General features: G+C 43.1%; 1 protein-coding gene across 4 annotated transcripts in view; it reads right to left on the bottom strand.

Annotated features, from left to right (window-relative positions):
• Window positions 1–16843, bottom strand: part of DCC (DCC netrin 1 receptor) — a 984533-nt gene extending 967690 nt beyond the window's left edge. For all 4 annotated transcript variants that reach the window (XM_064480349.1, XM_031441886.2, XM_064480347.1 and 1 more), the window contains exon 1: window positions 16053–16843. In XM_064480349.1, the coding sequence (XP_064336419.1) occupies window positions 16053–16143 (91 nt within the window). In that variant the 5' untranslated portion in view covers window positions 16144–16843. The remainder of the gene's footprint in view (window positions 1–16052) is intronic.
• Window positions 16844–17887: the final 1044 nt, after the last annotated feature.

Below are 17887 nucleotides of genomic sequence, written 5' to 3'. Positions count from 1 at the left end.
TCGTCTCTCATCTCTACCTCTCTGAGGGTGGGCTACCTACATAAAGCATCTAGAATTCTTCTGCATGGGAGATTTCTCTCTTCTCTTCTGCTGATGTATTTATTCAGCAATTTATCTACAGCAGTTTGGACTCATGAACACTTATTTTGCATTTTGGGCTATAATCTGAAATTACTTGATTTATTGTCGTACTCAGATTGTTGCAGCTTTGGCTACTGAGAGCTTCCAGTCAGTTCCAGGGCCCTTTGACACACTCCATCATTGTGGGTTTTGTTTTTTTTTTTTTTTAATGTTTTCTTAAAGAACTTTCTTACTTTCTGGCACTATAATATGCTCCAAACTTAATTTACATGTTTCCAGCCTAAATCTTAGAACCAGCCATTTCTCTGGGGGACCACTGTTCCTTTTACTGGAGAATGTTGTTACAAATTAAGACTTGGGTACTACGTACCATTTTTTAAGTACATGTACTTGCAGAAAACAAAAAAGAGGGATACCCTTGATTTTTTGTTGTTTGCTTTGTTACTGGTTTTTTGTGGGGTTTTTTTGCCCTTGCTTTTGAAAGGTGTCAGAGGATAACTAGTGAGTAATTGGACTACAAGTCAGAAGATTCGGGTTTTCCTTACAGAATGAGTAACTTCTATGTGATCTTAAACAAACAACATGCCACCAGTCTTCGTAACCTCACTTACAAAGCACATACGATGAATGAGCTCTTCTGCCCACTTTTTACATGTACTGGGAGATGAATTTAGATAACGGATGTGAAAACCACTGGGAGACAAAGTATCAGCCAAACGGGAAGCAACATCACCATCATCATTTATCAATTATTAATTATCATAATCTTGCATGACTGAGTATTTTGGAAGAAAGGACAAAGGAAGAGTTATTTAAGCTGAAAATTTTGCACTAAGCTATCTGTCCTTTGGCTGTAAAATGTACAGAAAATCTTTTATGGGCTAGCTAACACCCTTCATGAATTAGTAATAAAGGATTTTTGGCTTCCTGAACCAAAATTTTCTATACATTTTGAAGCTATGCCGAAAGGAAAAAAAGATGGAAACATTAATTTCCAGCACAGACTTATTCCAGCAGTGCAGGGACCTGAACTGGCTTTCTCAGCTCCTACATCTCAGAGTTCGAAATATGACAGCATCCGTCCTTTCCTGAGCAATTTGTCCTTCTGAGACCTCCTTAAAATTATTAGGGAGAGGCTTGCAGACAAAGCCTTTTTGTTCAGAAATTACATTATTTATGCTGCCAAAGTTACTTCTCAGGTGACCTTGTCACTTCTCCCTCCCTTCTCGCCTTGGCTGCCACAGATCGGCTTTGGAAGAGGCTGGTGAAGAAGGAAGTCATCACGGGTGATGAGAACCTGTGCCTGTGGCGAGGCAGTGGCTGACCCTTGGAAGTACAGCGTTCACCACCTTTGCTCTTGTCCTCCAGAGCCTGGACAGGGAAAGAAGTGCCCTACATAGGAATACATCTCCCCACAAACACCCTGCCCAGCAGACTCAGGCCTCTGTTTGTGAAGCCTTTCTGACAGCACGCTTCTCCGTCTGCACTTCCCACTCAGTTGGTTCTTAATAATACATCGTCTTGTATCTCTGCTTGTCTTTTTTTTTTTTTTTCATACTAAATTGCCTAGGTCTTATTTCCCCAGGCATCCTATTAACTTTATGAGAACAGTGGTAGTATGTTAAATGCCTCTTACATTCAACGTAAGAGTCAACGAATATGATAACCAAGCATGATCTCAATAAACATCTGCTGAGTGAACAGACAAGAAAAGAAATAGCTTAGTGCTCACTCTGTGCCAAGGGCTGTGATAATCCTTGAGTGTAATTCTTCTTTCTTGATGACCTGGTTCAGCAATGGTTTTCCCAGTTTTAGGGATGAGGACCCTGAATCACAACGAGGGTCACAGAGTTAAATCTCGGTAGAGCCAAGATTTAATCCCATGTGTGTGGAGATGTTTCATGGCACTCATTCTTAGATTGGTGCTTAGAGGGGCTCAGCTAACTTCTCCGGGACCCTGTTTCATTATCAGCACAAGGAGACAGTCATCTCAAACAACCCGTGAGGTCCTTTCCTGATTGACTAATGCACTGAGACACACAAGTATCGACCTTTTCATCCTGGATGCCTCTCTGGCCTCCATCGTCTTGTTTTGGTTTCCACTGACTTCAACAGAAATAGAACTTTAATTCTTTGATTCATCCTAGTCCTCAAGAATGGTTCCCCTAAAGAAAATATAGAGCCTATCCCTGGGATTATTATGTAGGAAGTAACAACTCACCTGTTTTATCCTGTTCCATTTTCATACCTGTGCATTAGTAACAGGGCTTAAAGAGACAGCAAATTCTTAACATGTGTGCGTTTTAGTATTTACAGGGTTTCCTTGATTTTGAATTTTTCCCAAGAACTCTGGAATGTTGCCAATAAAATCAGTAAGAGTGCCACGTAAAGAAAAAAATCAAACCAAAAGAAGGAGAGAGGACAAAGGAGAATAAAATAAACTCCTCTGTAAGAAGCTGAGTACTCACATGAAACGGAACGTATCCTTAATTGAACTCTGTCACTTGTGCATAAGAGTAACTTCAGAAGTCTGTGTGGACTTGAGAGGAATCATTATATGGAAATCACCTAGTTAGTGAGGATCTATTAAATAATTAAAATGTATCCAGAGCTATACTTGGCCCAATAAAACACTAAAGTATTAGACACGCTTCTCCGATAAATCAATTACCCTACTACCTCCAAAATATATCCTGATACTGAAAATAAGTTATTTCTGACAGCCTGGGGGCCAGGTAGTTGGCCAAAACAAACAAACAAAAAAAACTAAACACAAAAACCTTCAGATTTGGACAGCAAATTTTATGTTAGGTTTAGAGGGTAAGGACTTCTATGACCCAGATACAAGGTTCAAGTCATTTGTAGACCTCCAAATGGGCACCCATCTTATCTGATTGCTGGAACAACCCCCTCTTACTAGGCTTTGCTGCCTCCCCAAAGTTATTCCTCTACCTGGCTAACAACAGGTTGTCTACAAAACAACTGCATGGCTGAAAACTCTTCAGAATTTTCCCCACTCCCATCCCCCACCTCGGGTACCTAATTTAGGGTGACCATTCTTGTTTACCTGGGGCTGTTCTACTGTGAACACTGACAGCCGTGCTTCATTAGAAACCACTCAGCGCCAGGGAAACAGGAACAGGTGATCGCCCCCTAAACACCGCAGCAAGAGGACCAGAGCCGGCATGATCTCAAGACGCCTATTTCCCTTCGCATATCCCACTCCCTCTGCCTACGAGTTTGTTCTCCCTCTCTTCCTTTCTTTCTTAAAGGTTGATTAAATTTTGTTTCTTGAGCTATAGGATAGGAAATGCATTTTTTTTACCCCCCGAGAGGTGGTTTCACTTCTCTATAAATAGAATTTTACTCTAGCGGGAGAAAAAAAAAAGAAACCAGCAGCCTTACATAACCTTTTACAAAAGCCCTACTCATTCTCTACCGGGACCTGAAAAGGGCCTACAGTTCGTGAGCTAAGTAGAAACTTCTCTCACCAGGAGGAACACTAGTGATTTTCATTCAGATTGACCCAATCTGCCCAGCTGAGCCCCCACGCTCTCTGCTCCGAGAGACTGATGCAGAGCACGCCAGTTACAGCTCCTCTCCCTGCCTGGCAGTGCGGAGCAAAAGCTTCAAAACCTCGCACTGAGCTTTCTGTGTGTAAAGCTTTACTCTTCTTCAAAACCTCAGTTACGCCCCTCCTCCCCTGCCACAGAGGTCCAGGCAACTGAGCACTTGGTCTGTTTCCTGCCCTGAGGACCGTTCTCCATCAAACAGCAAGATTCATCATGGGGTCATCGTCAGGGTCTCGCTTTGAGCGAGTGTGCGCTTTTAGCATCAGACCTGAGAGGCAGAGGAGGGAGGGTGGAGAAGGACCCAGGCCCCCAGTGTCCCTTTCAAGTGCCTGCCTCTTTCCCAGTGTCTGAGTATTTTTAAGGAGGAAACGGAATGGAAGGAGGAGAAAACATGGAAAACAAACTAGCAGACTCTTTCAAAATGTGCTTTCTTACCTTGAGCACTGAGGAGAAAAGAAGGAAAAAGGCAAATGGAACACCCAAAGAGCATTTTCAGAGCACTTTCAAAGGCATTTAATCTCAAGGAAAATGAAACGTGTCATGGCTTCCAGGAAATACAGTTGCCAGTAAACCACAAACCAGAACATTCTTGGATGTTGGCATGGTTTGCCATCCCAAGACGGGCTCCTGAGGCCCAAGCCCTCCAAAGGGGCTTCAAGTTAAGACTAAACTAGCATGGGTGAGCCTTTTCCCAACTAGATTTTTACAAAAAAAAATTGAGCCAAGGGTCACTTCCCTCAGTGAGTATGCAGTCTCCTAGGGCAGGATTTCTCAGTCACCTGGGATTCTAATACAGTAAATTGGGTGTGGATTCATTTTCTGTATCCCTAAAAAGCTCCCAAGAGATGCAAATGCTGCCGGTCCATGGACCACACTTTGAATAGCAAGGTCCTCAGACATCGGTCCTCAAACCTGGCTGCACTTTGGAATTCTCACGGAGGTTTAATACTACTTGGGCTGAACTTCATGTCAGAGATTCTAAATTCACTTGTATGGGGTAGAGCTGGGCATTAACACCCAGCCAAGGTGAGCGTCTCCTCCATAGTGAAGACTCTGGGAACAAATTATACCTGGTCCTGCACCGTAACCAAGGAGGCACCAGTTCCCAAGTATCCATGCTGAATGGATGTTGAAATCAGTGGCTCTGCAGGAAAGGGATGTGGTTAACCGAAGAGGACTTAATGGAGGTGGTTAATTTGGATGAGGAATCCACAGAAGGTATGTCGTATGGTGCAAAGTTTGATCAATATGGCGCTGCATCAGATCTAACTTAGCCGAAGCTGTTCGCCTCTAAGTCTAGCAAAGGCATGGAACGTGGATGCTATACCATTACCCACTAAACTAAGCATGTGCTTGATTTCAAAACTGCTATCAGGGTGTGACACCTTATTTTACTTTGACATCTTTAGCATCAATCACCTACAACAATAAAATTGAGGAGGGTTCTATAGCGGCCTGCTCACGCCTATGAAATTTTCTATTTGGAGACTATTCCAGAATAAATCTAGCCCCTATTGAGATAATACTACAAACAGCTAGCATTTAAAGAACACTTATTAAGAGTCAGGCATTGGAATGGGTATTGTTTATCTAAATGTTGGAGTGAGTTTATCTCCAACTTAGAGGCAGGGAAAGAGAAGTTGGTTTTGCCCTGATTTTACAGATGGGGAAGTCAAGGTCAAGCCCACTGGCTAACGGGCCTCCCCCACACCACCTCCCTGAGGCTGTGCCACCTCTCTCATCATGACCAAAGATCACAGGACCGTGCAGCTGGCCCCTTTGCAATTTGGCAGCAGTGAAGGAAAGATTGCAAACTTAGCAATTTCTAAATGAGCTGTCACTTAAAGCTAAGAGAATACTCATTTGTTTCTTTAAAGAAATAGTAATAGAGAGAAAATGTATATAAAGGGAGTATGCTGAGAAAATAATCTGCAATTTATTTTTAAATCTTAGGTTCAGTTTCCTTTTTAATACACCAAGAGGAATCGTGCACACATTTCAAAGGAGGTCATAGGAAAAAGAAATGTCCCGGTGCCAATTCTACTTGAATTGAAAAGGTGAAGTCCTGTTTCTGTCTGCTCAGCAATAGCTTTCAAAGCAAAAGCAGCCTGTTATGCATGCTTATTAATAATCATTTGCATTTATCTAGCTCTTTACAGTTTTCAAAGGTTTTTTTTTCCCCCTTATTACATGAGTTATGTCCACACAACCCCATGCAGGATGGCTAGGGTCATAAACTCACATCTGATAGTTAATAAGAAAATCAGGGCAAAGAATGTCTATGTAATTTGCTTAAATTTTTAAATGTGCTGAGATGAGATAAAGGTCTTTGTCGTGAACTCATTTCAATCCATTCAACCAGTATTCACCAGTATGGGTAGCTACTGTCTTCAGCCTCAGCTGAGCCGTCATTATGCTTAGTTCTCCTGGCCCCGGGACACACTCATCTTTGAATTCACTCTGCCTCCCCCGCCCCTCAAGGCCTCTGCACTTGCTTTTCTTACCTGCACGTTCCCACTTGCCGCTCCCAGAACATCCCCTCTTTAACCAAGTGACTCACTCTTCCGCTGCCGACTGCAGCCTTCTCAGGGACGGCTTCTTGCATCTACTGTCTGAGCCACTCTCCTCTAGTAGTCTTGTTTTTAAAGCCTTTTCTCATTTGAAATTATGGATTTATTAACATATTTATTTGATTAGCATTTCCATCCCACTGGGCTCCAGGCTCCATCACCAGCTTAGTGCAACACCCAACACCCACCCAATAAATAAGAGAAGAAAGAGTCATGGAGTCTGAGGCTGTATTTATAGCAACAGGCTGCCAGATCTGCAGAGGAAACTCAGAATCCCCATTCTCACCACACCTAAGCTTGGTTTCAATGTGACTGGCAACTTTTTTACACTCTCCTCTTTTTGTTTCTGTTTTCTTTTGGTGAATCAATCTAATGATACAAGGATGAATGAATTGGCTCTGTCACCCCATCTGGCGAGTATTAATATATTAATGATATCATGCATAAACATGATAGTTGATATTTTTCAGAGTCTACCCCACTTTCTTTGTGGTTCTTTTTCTAATGAGTACTTTGTTCTGCCTTGTAACCTATTTAGCTGCGTCTGTGCCTGTCACCGCCTCTTGACGATAAACCCTTGGAGGGCAGAATCACATTTAAACCTTTTATTTAATTCTTTGTAACCCACAGGAAGTGTTCAGTAGCTAGTCTCTTGAATAACATTCCTGATCTTATTTGATCCTTATAATGCCTTAATGAGTTTTTTAGGCATTGCCTGTCCTATCTGAAAAATGAGAACACGAATTTTAAGGGAGACAAAATGTGTGTCCATGAATGTCTGCACAAAAAGGCAAAGACTATGCTAAATCTCTATTTTCTAATATACGACTTGGGAGAGCTTACTTAGAAGAGTACATTAAATTGGAGGCCCTTGATTACCAGAAAGATATAAACAAACTAGAGGGAGTTCAGGTAAGAAAAATAAACATGATTAAGCTTCTGGAGGGGTACGAGGGAAGTGAACTAAATATTTATAGTCTGGTTAAGTAAGGACCAAGGAGGGGGTGAAGCCAATAATGATTTATGGCCAGGATTACCTAACACACTTCAGCACAGGAGACACAGAATGCCACTGAGGAGGACAAACAGGAACCAAGAGATGGGAAGAACATTTAGAACAGGACTGTCTAAGATGAATTGTAAAATGAAAATTTCACAGCAAGAACTGATATGCTGCTGAAAAGTTTCCTAGGGGAGACAGTGAAAAAAAACCACCCCTGGAGATATCTCAAACCAGAAGAGAAAATAACTAGAAATTGTCCTGCAGGGAGCAGCTCTGCCCAGACATTAGACATGAAAAGGGAAGCTTTGCAGATTTTCTCTCTAATTTATATTCTTCTGGGATCCTGTGAGGCTGAGCAAAGATGCAGGAACAATGGATTGAGGACTCCGGGCGCAGGGGGTTTGCTTAGATGTCTCAGCCTTGGCTCACATCTCTAATGAGTCGGCACAGAGGCAACACACTAGAGAAGCCACTGCTGGCGTGTCCAATGCTTTATTTCATCCAGGGCCCTTCATTAGTCTGCCCCAGGGGAAGAGGTGAGACAATTAGGAACCCAAACAAAAACTGGGAGGTGTACATATGCCCTTGTGCAAGCATGGGTGTTCGCTTGAAACCCACAGTCGCATATATAACAATGATCCTGGGCTTATGCATTTTTACCATATTGGAAACAGACCCAAGTTCAAATGGTCAAATTAGGATTTTTAACTTGGACTTGGTATCTACCATTGTAACTGTGATTGTGTTACCGTTGAGTTTCATCACATTCAGGGGATTTATCTTGTTCCTCAAATGAAGCCACCCCAGCATCCTGCTTCCCTGTAATTGATATGCTACATGCACATAACAGACAGGATAAAGCAGGATACTGACCAGGTAAGGGCTGTTCTGGGTAATCAACAATTTTAGGATGATGAAGGAGCTCTTTTCCATAAGTGTAAGTGTACATTCTGAAATGTCCTATAGGGAAATCTGGGCTAAAACAAGCCTGATGCAGTATCAAGTAACAAGTTCCTAAAAGTTAGACTACCAATTTCACCTACGCCTAAAAGCAAAAGCTGCTTAGTTGGAAAAACAGAATAACTACTGATAATATGGATGTCTCAAAAACAAATGGCTGTTCAGTTACAAAAACAGAATCATAGAATTATCTTGCTGAAATCAATAATGGCCAATGAATTTATGGGCAAAAAAATGCTCAACCTTATGAGCAATCAGGGAAATGTAAATTAAACCCACAATGAGATGCTAAGTCACATCCAGCAGACGAAGGCAAATTAAACCTATGACAATACCAGTATCAGTAGAGACATGGAACAAAGGGGACTGTTGTGTACTCCTGGTGGGAATTTCAATACATGCAACTTGTCACTGTCCCCTAAAAGTAAAGATGCCCTTTCTATGACTCGGCAACTTTACCCCTAGATATGCACCCTAGACATGGTGGCAGATTTGATCTGAGGGACACGTACAAGACTGTTCATAGCAGTGTTATTGGCAACAGCAAAATATTGACTTCCCAGGAGTTCATCAATGGTAGATTGGATAACGTGTGGTTAATCAATACCGTGGAATATTATACAGCAGAGAAAGTGATTGAAATGCAGCCATATACATTCTCATAGATGACTCTCAAATATTTAATGTTTAGCAAAAATGCAAATCAGAGATGAAAACACGTATTTATTTTATAATGGTCAAATATGTGCAAACCAAAATCATATGTTAAAGATTCATAAATAAGCAGTAAAACTATAAAGAAGGCAAGGGATTAATTAACACAAAATTAAGAAAGCTGCTAGTGGGTACATGGGTTATTTGTTTGACTAGAATTATTGTTATCATGATCATTAATGCTATTATTATTAATTATACTGAACACTATACACATATATAGTATAGCTCATAATTTAAATGAATCATATAATGTTGAAATCTGTAATATAACTAGAAGTTGTCTAGTCCGCACCCTCCTTTAACAAGGAAAAATATGTTGCGTGAAGAAAAACGACATACAAAGAAATACCAGATTTCAGAAACTGCTACAAACCTATTAGCTAAAAACCAATGAACTAGTGAAGAACTCAGGTCTTGATTTAGAATCTCCTCTCTTACTTTAGACACAATCTCAACCGAACTCAGTCCCCTAGTTCTTTGCAAATTAGAAGTAGAAAAGAGAGAAACTGCCTTGAAGAAGTTTTACAACAGGGAGAAGTTCCAACTGCACACAGACAAGTAGATAAAATGCATTTTACAAATCAGGAATAAAAGTCTTAGGAAAACAAAGGCAACAGTCCATGGCCATTTAGTGGGAATTAAACAGTCCTGTATGATGTAACATCTTCAGAAATCATCCCTATAATATCAGACAGTACAATTAACTGAGCCACAGTGATGCTTGCAGTCTATTAAGGAAAGGCTAATTTGTGTCCTACATACTTAAAAAGGCAGTGGATAAATATTTTTAAAGACTTTTTAAAATTTAGTACAAGCTGAAAATAATGGTGTTTAACAAGAAACTTCAGTTGCTAAGAAAACTGACTACAGTGAATAACATTTATATTGACCATTTAATTCGCTTATATTCTTATAAAAATGTTAAAGCACCAACAGAGTAATGTTGGCATTGGTAAGTGCTTTTTATCAGGTCACAATAGACTAATGAGTTGCATTTTCATTAGATCGCATGACAAAGATTCAATTAATTCAGTGGGACATTTTTGTCCCAGGTACGTTCAAAGGCAGCCTTCTGGCAGTAACCAGTCTTTAAAGGATGAACCAAGCACAAGAGTGAAATTCCCAAATTGCAATACATACCCCCGTGAAGTCCCATCAGAATTCTTACAAATGGTATAAAGGGCTTTCCTCCCTCGAAACTGTGAAATTGTCGAGTGAGCAAGAAGTCAGAGAATGTGGACGTGTGAAATTAAGTTAAAGTACATCACGAAAATGACAAGTAGGTTACAGGCACTGGGCTCACAGAACTGAGCAAAGAGAAATTTCCTCATTCAGGTCATGTCATAACAATAAACCTTAAAAATAGGATCAATAAATATGGAATGATTTGTATGTTTCCTGGCTGAACTTTCCCCCCCAAGAAATGAAAGCTGTGAATAATACAGTTGCTTGGAACTATTTATAAAAAGTAACATGAACCAGTACTGCCACTGGCAACTTAACCATCGACAGTGAAAAAGAAGGAATATTCAATCATACATGTTATTATGTTTTTTCCTAAACCATATCATTGATAAGTTCAGGCATTTTAAACCACAAATAAATAAATAAATAAATAAAATAACAGTTGCGTTAAAGAGGCCTGTTTTTTTTTTTTTTTTTAACCTCAGGCTAAAATTTGCCAAAGAACTTTGAAGCACTATAGTAATTTTGATCATCAATCAGCCAACCTGCATTTCTGTGTTGTTAGTATGGTGCTAAAGCAGAGAAATATAAGGAATCAACCCTCTACTTACTGTAGGAAGAAGCCGAAGTGTGGAATACTAAATGGTGCTATAATTTATGCTCATGCTGCAATTATAAAACTGTATAATAATTTGCATTTTATTTTTTGCTGTTACCCAGTTAGCATATGTAACATGTAATTTCATCTTGCACTTTATTTTTTTAATTGGCCCACGGGGAAAATAATCTGGATTGTTCATCCTTTTTTATTGACAAGTTTAACATTTGCTTTACTTGAGGTCTGGTTTTGAAGAAAAGTACCTCCAGTGCTATTGGGGTACTGATTTTATAATAACCACCAAGAAGTGTTTTGATCTTGGAAAAGTAGTTACTTTGAAGAAAATTAAATTTGTATTATTCCAACTAGGTAACACCCTCCTGAAAAAACCAGCACGCTGAGGTTGGCATAACCTGCTCTCCCATAGCACTCACTCCCCGTAAGGCTCCGTGAGCTCTGAAACGTCAATGATACTGGCTGAGATGCCACTAGTTAGAGTCTCTTATTGTGAGAGTACTACTCAGCTGAATAAAAAGAAACATCCATGACAATTTAAAATTTTGTTTCTAAGGCAAATCCCTGTGACTCTTGAGAAGTGTAATACAGCGTGTTAAACTCAGTGCCTGTGGATCAGGACCTTGGATTCACAGTGAGAAAGGCTCTCCTGGGTCGTACCAAGGGAGGCAGTATTGATGCTATAAAGTTCAGAGATGAGAGCTGTGACTGTGCAGAGACAGGCTGGAAAGAAGGAAGCAGCCCACGGGCAGGCTGCAGAACCAGTCACCGGGCATCGTGTTGATGATACTTAATTCGACATGTTTCAATCAAGAGTGAGTGAGACCCCAGGCTACCATTCATTAAGGTATAACTGTTGTGACAATTCATGAAACTCTTCAGTCCTCCTCTGGAGCATCAAAATAAAGAAACAGAGAGGGAAAAAAGGGAAGATTCCATGTTTACATTTTATGAATTGTAAGTGTGCACAGCATCCATCACTCCACTTTAGGAATTACAGCACATTTCCAGAACCAAGTGATTTTTTATCTTTAGTTAATTTATCAAGTAATCCTCAGTGGGCTTATGTCATTATTCTTTTTGCTCAGGCAAAACGAAGGTTTCCCAAAATTTATGCATACAGTTCATTGAAGAGATGATCATCCGAGGTTGATTAATCCATGAAAAATTTACCATGTGAGCTGGCAACTGTGTACCAAATACCAAAGGAGAGCAATGTGTTCCTAACTCAGCGCAAGTTTCTGAGAGCAACACAGGCCATATCTATGGAAACTGAGAAGATGTATAGCCAGGCAAGAACAGCTCACTCACTCATGAAACGGCCCTGGTTTCGAGAAGCATCTTTATGTGATCAGCAACCATCTCAATTCACCCCACAGCCATACATTTGGGGAGATGGCGTGAAAGGTAGAAATCCTCTCTTCCTTGTGTGTATACGATTGGGTTTCAATTTTAGAAAATGCCAGACAAAGGCATCCTTTCCCAATAGAATTACTTTGGGAGAAGTAAAAGGAAAAAAATTTCACAAGTCAAGTTTAAGATGGCAAGTTTTCAAAAAAAAAAAAAAAAGTAAGAATATTCGCTTTCAACTGTAATCTTGGGGCCCAGTCTTCCAAGGAAAGAAATACTCTGTTCAGAAATTCAGCACTCCCTGCAAACGTCGGCATCACTGAAGATAAAAAGTGTTTTGGTCCGGAAGTCAAGGTTTACGTTAGAGTTTGCTTCCCAAGAAGAAAAATAGTACAAGGTCGCCCCACCAGCACACAGCAGAAAACATTCTAGGATCAAATCACATGCATTTGAAGTATTTCAAACTGCTGGATGAAAGAAAGAAGAACTGTTAAGTCAGAGAGGAAGAAATCTTTCCTCTCATAAAAGATGCTTTTGAGGATAACTAGAGTGTTGGGATCTTCTTGGAAGATGCAATGTCATCCTTTCCCTCTCCAGAAGGAGGTAAAAATACCCCCTTCCACCCAAAGATCACCTGCTCATATCTCTTGTCAAGCTTCCTGCCGGCTGAACACAAATCATACTGTAGCCTGCAAAGACCAGTACTCCAGGAGAAGCGCTCAGGAGGGCTTCATTCAGGACTTTGGATAGGATTAAAGTTCTTCCTCTTCAACAAAGACAATAAGGAAGTTTGCTGAGAGGTTAACTTACCAGAGAATCAATGTAAGTCAGACACACTGAGAAGTTATAAATCTCTCCCCGGGGTGGGGGGAGTGCCTATCAGCAGTTCAAGCCAGTCCAGCTCTTAAGAGCATTAAAGCAAATGCACTAAGCCTAATATATTCACACATAACACATGTGGTGGCTGCTCCACATGCTTCATAACTCAGAGGGCAACGGCGTCTGTGTGGGAAATGGATGCTGTGACAGGTCCCTGGTGATTTATACCGCAGCACTCACGGAGGAGCGGACAGCCGGGCTGCCTGGGCGCCCTCAGGTCCTGCCATGTTCCACTCAACAGCATACCCTTCTGGGGGCATCCGATCTGCTTTGGTTGGGGTGGGGGATGAGAAAGAGGTGGAGAGGGGAGCAGCAAGCCTCATCTCACCACGTCCCAACAACATAAACTCGCATTACTTTTTCTTCTGTAGAATGTAAACCCAAACATATATATGAAGAATTAATTAGCATGTATACTTCTTATTTCATTCATTAACATCTATCATTGAAAACCTCATCTCATACTGAGATCTCAGGACTCTACTGAGTGCCTCTGTTTGTGGCTCAAGTCAAACATATAAGAAGACTGCCTCTTACAAAAGCCAACTAAAAAGCCACCAGCCTCCTCCTCCAGCATCAAGTCCCCATCCTATGCCAACACTGGTCACGGATGCCCTTTGTTATGTCATAACAATTTCACAAAAATCTACAGCAGGTCCAGACTTTATCTAGGAAGTGCTATTGTGCTAGTCTCCATCATCCTTTGTCACCAATCAACAAAGTCTTTAAAAAACATCCTGCTGAATGGGAATTTCACTGCCAGGAAACTAGACACTTGGCCTTATTAAGGGCACCTCCTACTGGTCCTTTCAAGGAGTGAAATGTGCTTTCTTCATCATCAGTTCCCTGCCATGTCCCTGAAGAGGGGAAATTGCTACTAGGAGAAAGGAGAAACAGATTAAGAAGCAAAGATCAGAGTGATCTGAATTGGGAATATCTCAGGACTGCACCATTCACTTTGCTGGGACCTGTGCAAACTACATCACACTTGCAAATAACAGAAATTCAGAAGCAGAGAGAAGCTTAAAGATTTAGAGCCACAAGCCTATCCACAGGCTTATCCCTTGTACATGTATACTTTTGTCTGCCTTTTCAATCATAGACTTCTCTGTTAAGGAGTTAAGTAAAATAAAGTAATATATGGCTCTAACTCTCTAGACAAGAAACTTAAGTGGGAAAGGGGATATTTAATTAATTTAGATACTAAGAAAACATATACAAATCCATCTCCATTCATTTATCCCCATCTTTCACCAAAGTCATTTAAGAAATGGCTTTAAAATATTTTAGTCTAACTGACAAAACGCCATTGTCCATTTTTGCACATCTTCCTGGTCTAATGCAATATTTTCGGCCGACACATTTCAAGCCTGGCCCTGTAGACTTTCAACCCAGCGAGGATGCTCCTCTAAACTTCCCCTCTCTCCTCCGTGGCGGTCTCCCGAACTGCCCAAGAGCGCAAGTCCACCTTCTGTGCATAAGAAGAACGCTCCTCGCCGAATCTAGTGTCTGCAGGTAGCAGGAAGAAATTTCAAACAGATACCTATTCATTACTGTGGGGATAGTCCTCCACCCACCTTCTGCGGGAGTAATTGCTGAGGACAAAGCTCCGGGAGGAGCCGGGGAGGAGGAGACCGGCCTGAGGGGGAGGGAGGGTGCACCGGCTGCTGGGCGCGCAACGCTGGTGAGCGCGCGCGCGCACACACACACACACATCCCTCTTGCTGGCTTATGCTAGCTCTGTCTGGCCAAAGGAAGGTGAGGAGTCGGGTCGGTGTGGATGCGCAGATTCCTGCTCTCGTGTGGCCGCATCAGGATTTGGGGAGCCTCAGACTGCCTCCCTGCTTGACTGAATCCCTAGCAACCAGAGAGGTGCATTCCCCGCTGGCGTTCGCAACGCTGCGCCGTGCAGCACTTAGCAGGGAGAGAAAGCCGGAGCTTCAGGCTCCCGGGAGGTTGGGGGCTTGGCAGTAATTTACATTCCGCTCTCTGTTAATTTCCAAGGCGCAGGTTGTGTCGCTCCCAACCCAACGCCTGGCCCCTGCTGGAGGCTCCTTTTCTTTCGGATTTGAGAAAAGGTCGTTTCCGAAGGGATTTGAATGCTCAGCCGGCTGCTCTCCCCTCCTTCCCCGCCGGCCCACTCCCTGTACCCCAGTGTCCATCTATACTTATGGTGAGGCCAGCAAAACGAGTGGACCTTATAATGAGTCATTTTGCTCTTTTAAAAAAAAATCTTTTGGCCGTCGAAACCTCCAGCTCTATATTCGCAGACTGCAGCAGCCCTGAGCATCCCTCAGACCCCTCTTTCTCCTGTTACAACCCAATCCAATCCCCAGTTTTGCCATTTTTAATTACAAACTGCGTTTGCCAAGTGCCAGGGCCAGGGGGCTGGTTCTCCGGAATATCAATCATTTGGAGTTTGGAAGTGTCCTGGAGACATTTGGAGACTTAGCTTGAGAGCTGCATAAACCGTTATAAAAAATAAAAATAAAATAAAATACGCCTCCTTCCTCCTGGCAACTCTGTACCTCTTTCGGTGCCACCGTCCCCTCCTCTGAAGTACCAAAACACATTAGCTGTTCCTCTCTCGATTCTCAATCAGCAAGTCTAAAAATCCAAAACGGAGGCGCAGATAATCACCACAAACCGCTCAGCCCCACCATCTACACTTCGCACAGCTCCCTCGAAGCCCCCTCGATGATCTCCTCCACTTGGCCCTGTTGCCCCAATTTACCTCCTTGGTAGCTTTTTGAGGCTTTAAGGATCCAACCCAGTCCCTTTGAACGGCATCCCCACCACCTGCCTCCTTCCGGCCCCAGCTCGCCCGCTCTCCAAACCAAGGCAAGAATTTGCAAAAGCAAAAATGCGAGAAGCACCAGGTTTGTTAAAAAGCGAAGGGGCGCCCCTTTCCCCAGCCGCCAGCATCCTCCGCCCCCAGGGGAAAAAAGTCTCCTCGTCTTTTAACATGCGTGAGGAAATGGGGGAGAGAGAGCGCTCAGAACATCTTGCCCTTTCTCCCTCTATCCCAATTTTACCAGTCGTCAAAGGAAATGAGAAGAAGGAAAGGGGGTAGAGGGGGGCGGGGGGCGGGTGCGACGAGAAGAAAGGAAAGAACCTCTTACCGGTGACTTGAAGATGTGCGCTGAGCAGGGTAGCTCCGAAGAGTACAAAAGCCAGCTTGGGTACCCAAACACATCCAAGACTATTCTCCATATTTCAGCCAGCACCTTCGGGGCCGGGGGTCCTGGGCAGCGGCGGCACTCACACACATGCACTCACACACGCATGCACACATGCACACACACGCGCCTAGCCCCTTGGCTTCCTCCTCCTCCTCCTCGTCCTCTTCCTCCACCTCCCCTGCGCCTCTTCTGTCTCCGAAGCCTTTTTTCTCGTCCACTGACAGAATCAGCAGCAAAAAGAGGCAGCAAAAAGTTCCATTCGGTCCAAGAGATCCGAAGCCTTGGTAAAACCTTGGAAAACTAACTCAAGGAAACAGAGAGAGCAAGAGGAGGGAAGACAGCTCTCCGCGGGGCTTGCAAGTCATCAATAAACAGAATATCCAGGAAGGACCAAGAGGAGACGGAAAGCAATCTTGTGGTTGGGCTGTGCATCCAAAGGTTGAGGCTGGTTCCCGGTCCGCGGCTGGGTCAAGTTGAAGAGAAAAATCCGCGCTGGAGACCAGGGGAGGCTGTTCGTCTTTCCTCCGAGAGCCCGCGGGGACCTAGGGAGGAGAGGCGGGGGGCTGCGGGGCGGAGCGCTTTCACTTGTTACCGGGGTGTCCGCCAGCGGCGTGTGAGCTGGGAGTTGGAGCCGTACTACCCATTGATCCAGAGAAGTGGAGGGCTGGAAGGGAAAATGTGGAGACCGGAGGGAAGCGAACTGGATCCGGCCAAGATTCCACGGGAAAGGGGGTGGGGGCAGAGAGATGCCGGCGAAGGAAAAAAAGAGCGGTCGGAGGAGGCTCCCAGCAGCTGCCTCCGCCTGGTCTACATATCAATGAGCAGGGATGCCCTCTGTGGGCAAAGCGTGGGAAGTCACTTCTGTCAACGGATCTGGCAAATCTCGAGTGTCTGGGGGTTTGCGGCTATTTCCTTTGACACCTAATCTTGGCGAAATTATTTCTGCCTGTAAAATCCAGACAGGTATTTGGGCTGGGTCAGATGGCCGGGGCGTTTACTTTCTTCTCTGCCCTTAGCATTATCTCAAAACAGAATCTTACATCTGGAAGAATCCCCTAACCCAGCTCCCTTCTAGGACTCGGGGAACTGAGGTCCAGAAACACAAGAGACAGATACCCGACTGCTCCTTCCTGGCACAACAGCTAGGGTCCTCTTTCTGTAAGATGTCTTATTTCATCTGTGTTCTCTCTTCTCTATAGATGGGAGTCAATGCTTTATTCAACACATTTTAAAGCATCTAGCACATTCCAGGTACCCTGTTAGCTCCCAGAAAATATAGATGTAAAGTTTAATAGGTCTCAGCCTCCAACCTCTAGGGGTTGGTGATCTGTTTGGAGAGAGAACACAAGTAGATAATTATAAAATGTTATGATAAATACCATGGCCCATGTAATGAGGAGGTGCTCTGGGAGAACAAGAGAGGGACTTCTCCAGTCCCTGGGGACACGAAATGAAGCAAACACAGCAGCAGAGCAGGACATTTAGGAAGGGTGAACACTGGAGACCTTCCTGGAAACAGCTTTAAGCTGACCTTCTTTGTACATCTTATCACCACTGCGGGACGTAAAGCTTCTTGGAGAGGAAGGGTTGATGTCATTCATCTTTGCACTCCTCACAGATCTAGCACAGGACTTGGAATACCGCACATGCCAGTGTCTTTTTGCTGAATAAGTGAACTTACAAACGAACAAACTTGGCTGTGAAGGATGAATAGAAATGCCATTCTGGTAAAAAGTTCTGTCTCTTAAGGAGCTAGCTGTTCAGCTGTGGGTTCC

This window comes from Camelus dromedarius, chromosome 28, assembly GCF_036321535.1.
Source record: "Camelus dromedarius isolate mCamDro1 chromosome 28, mCamDro1.pat, whole genome shotgun sequence".
In the NCBI taxonomy this organism is placed as follows: Eukaryota; Metazoa; Chordata; class Mammalia; order Artiodactyla; family Camelidae; genus Camelus; species Camelus dromedarius.
Note: the sequence above shows the minus strand (reverse complement) of the source record. Positions and strands in the feature narration are given on the sequence as shown.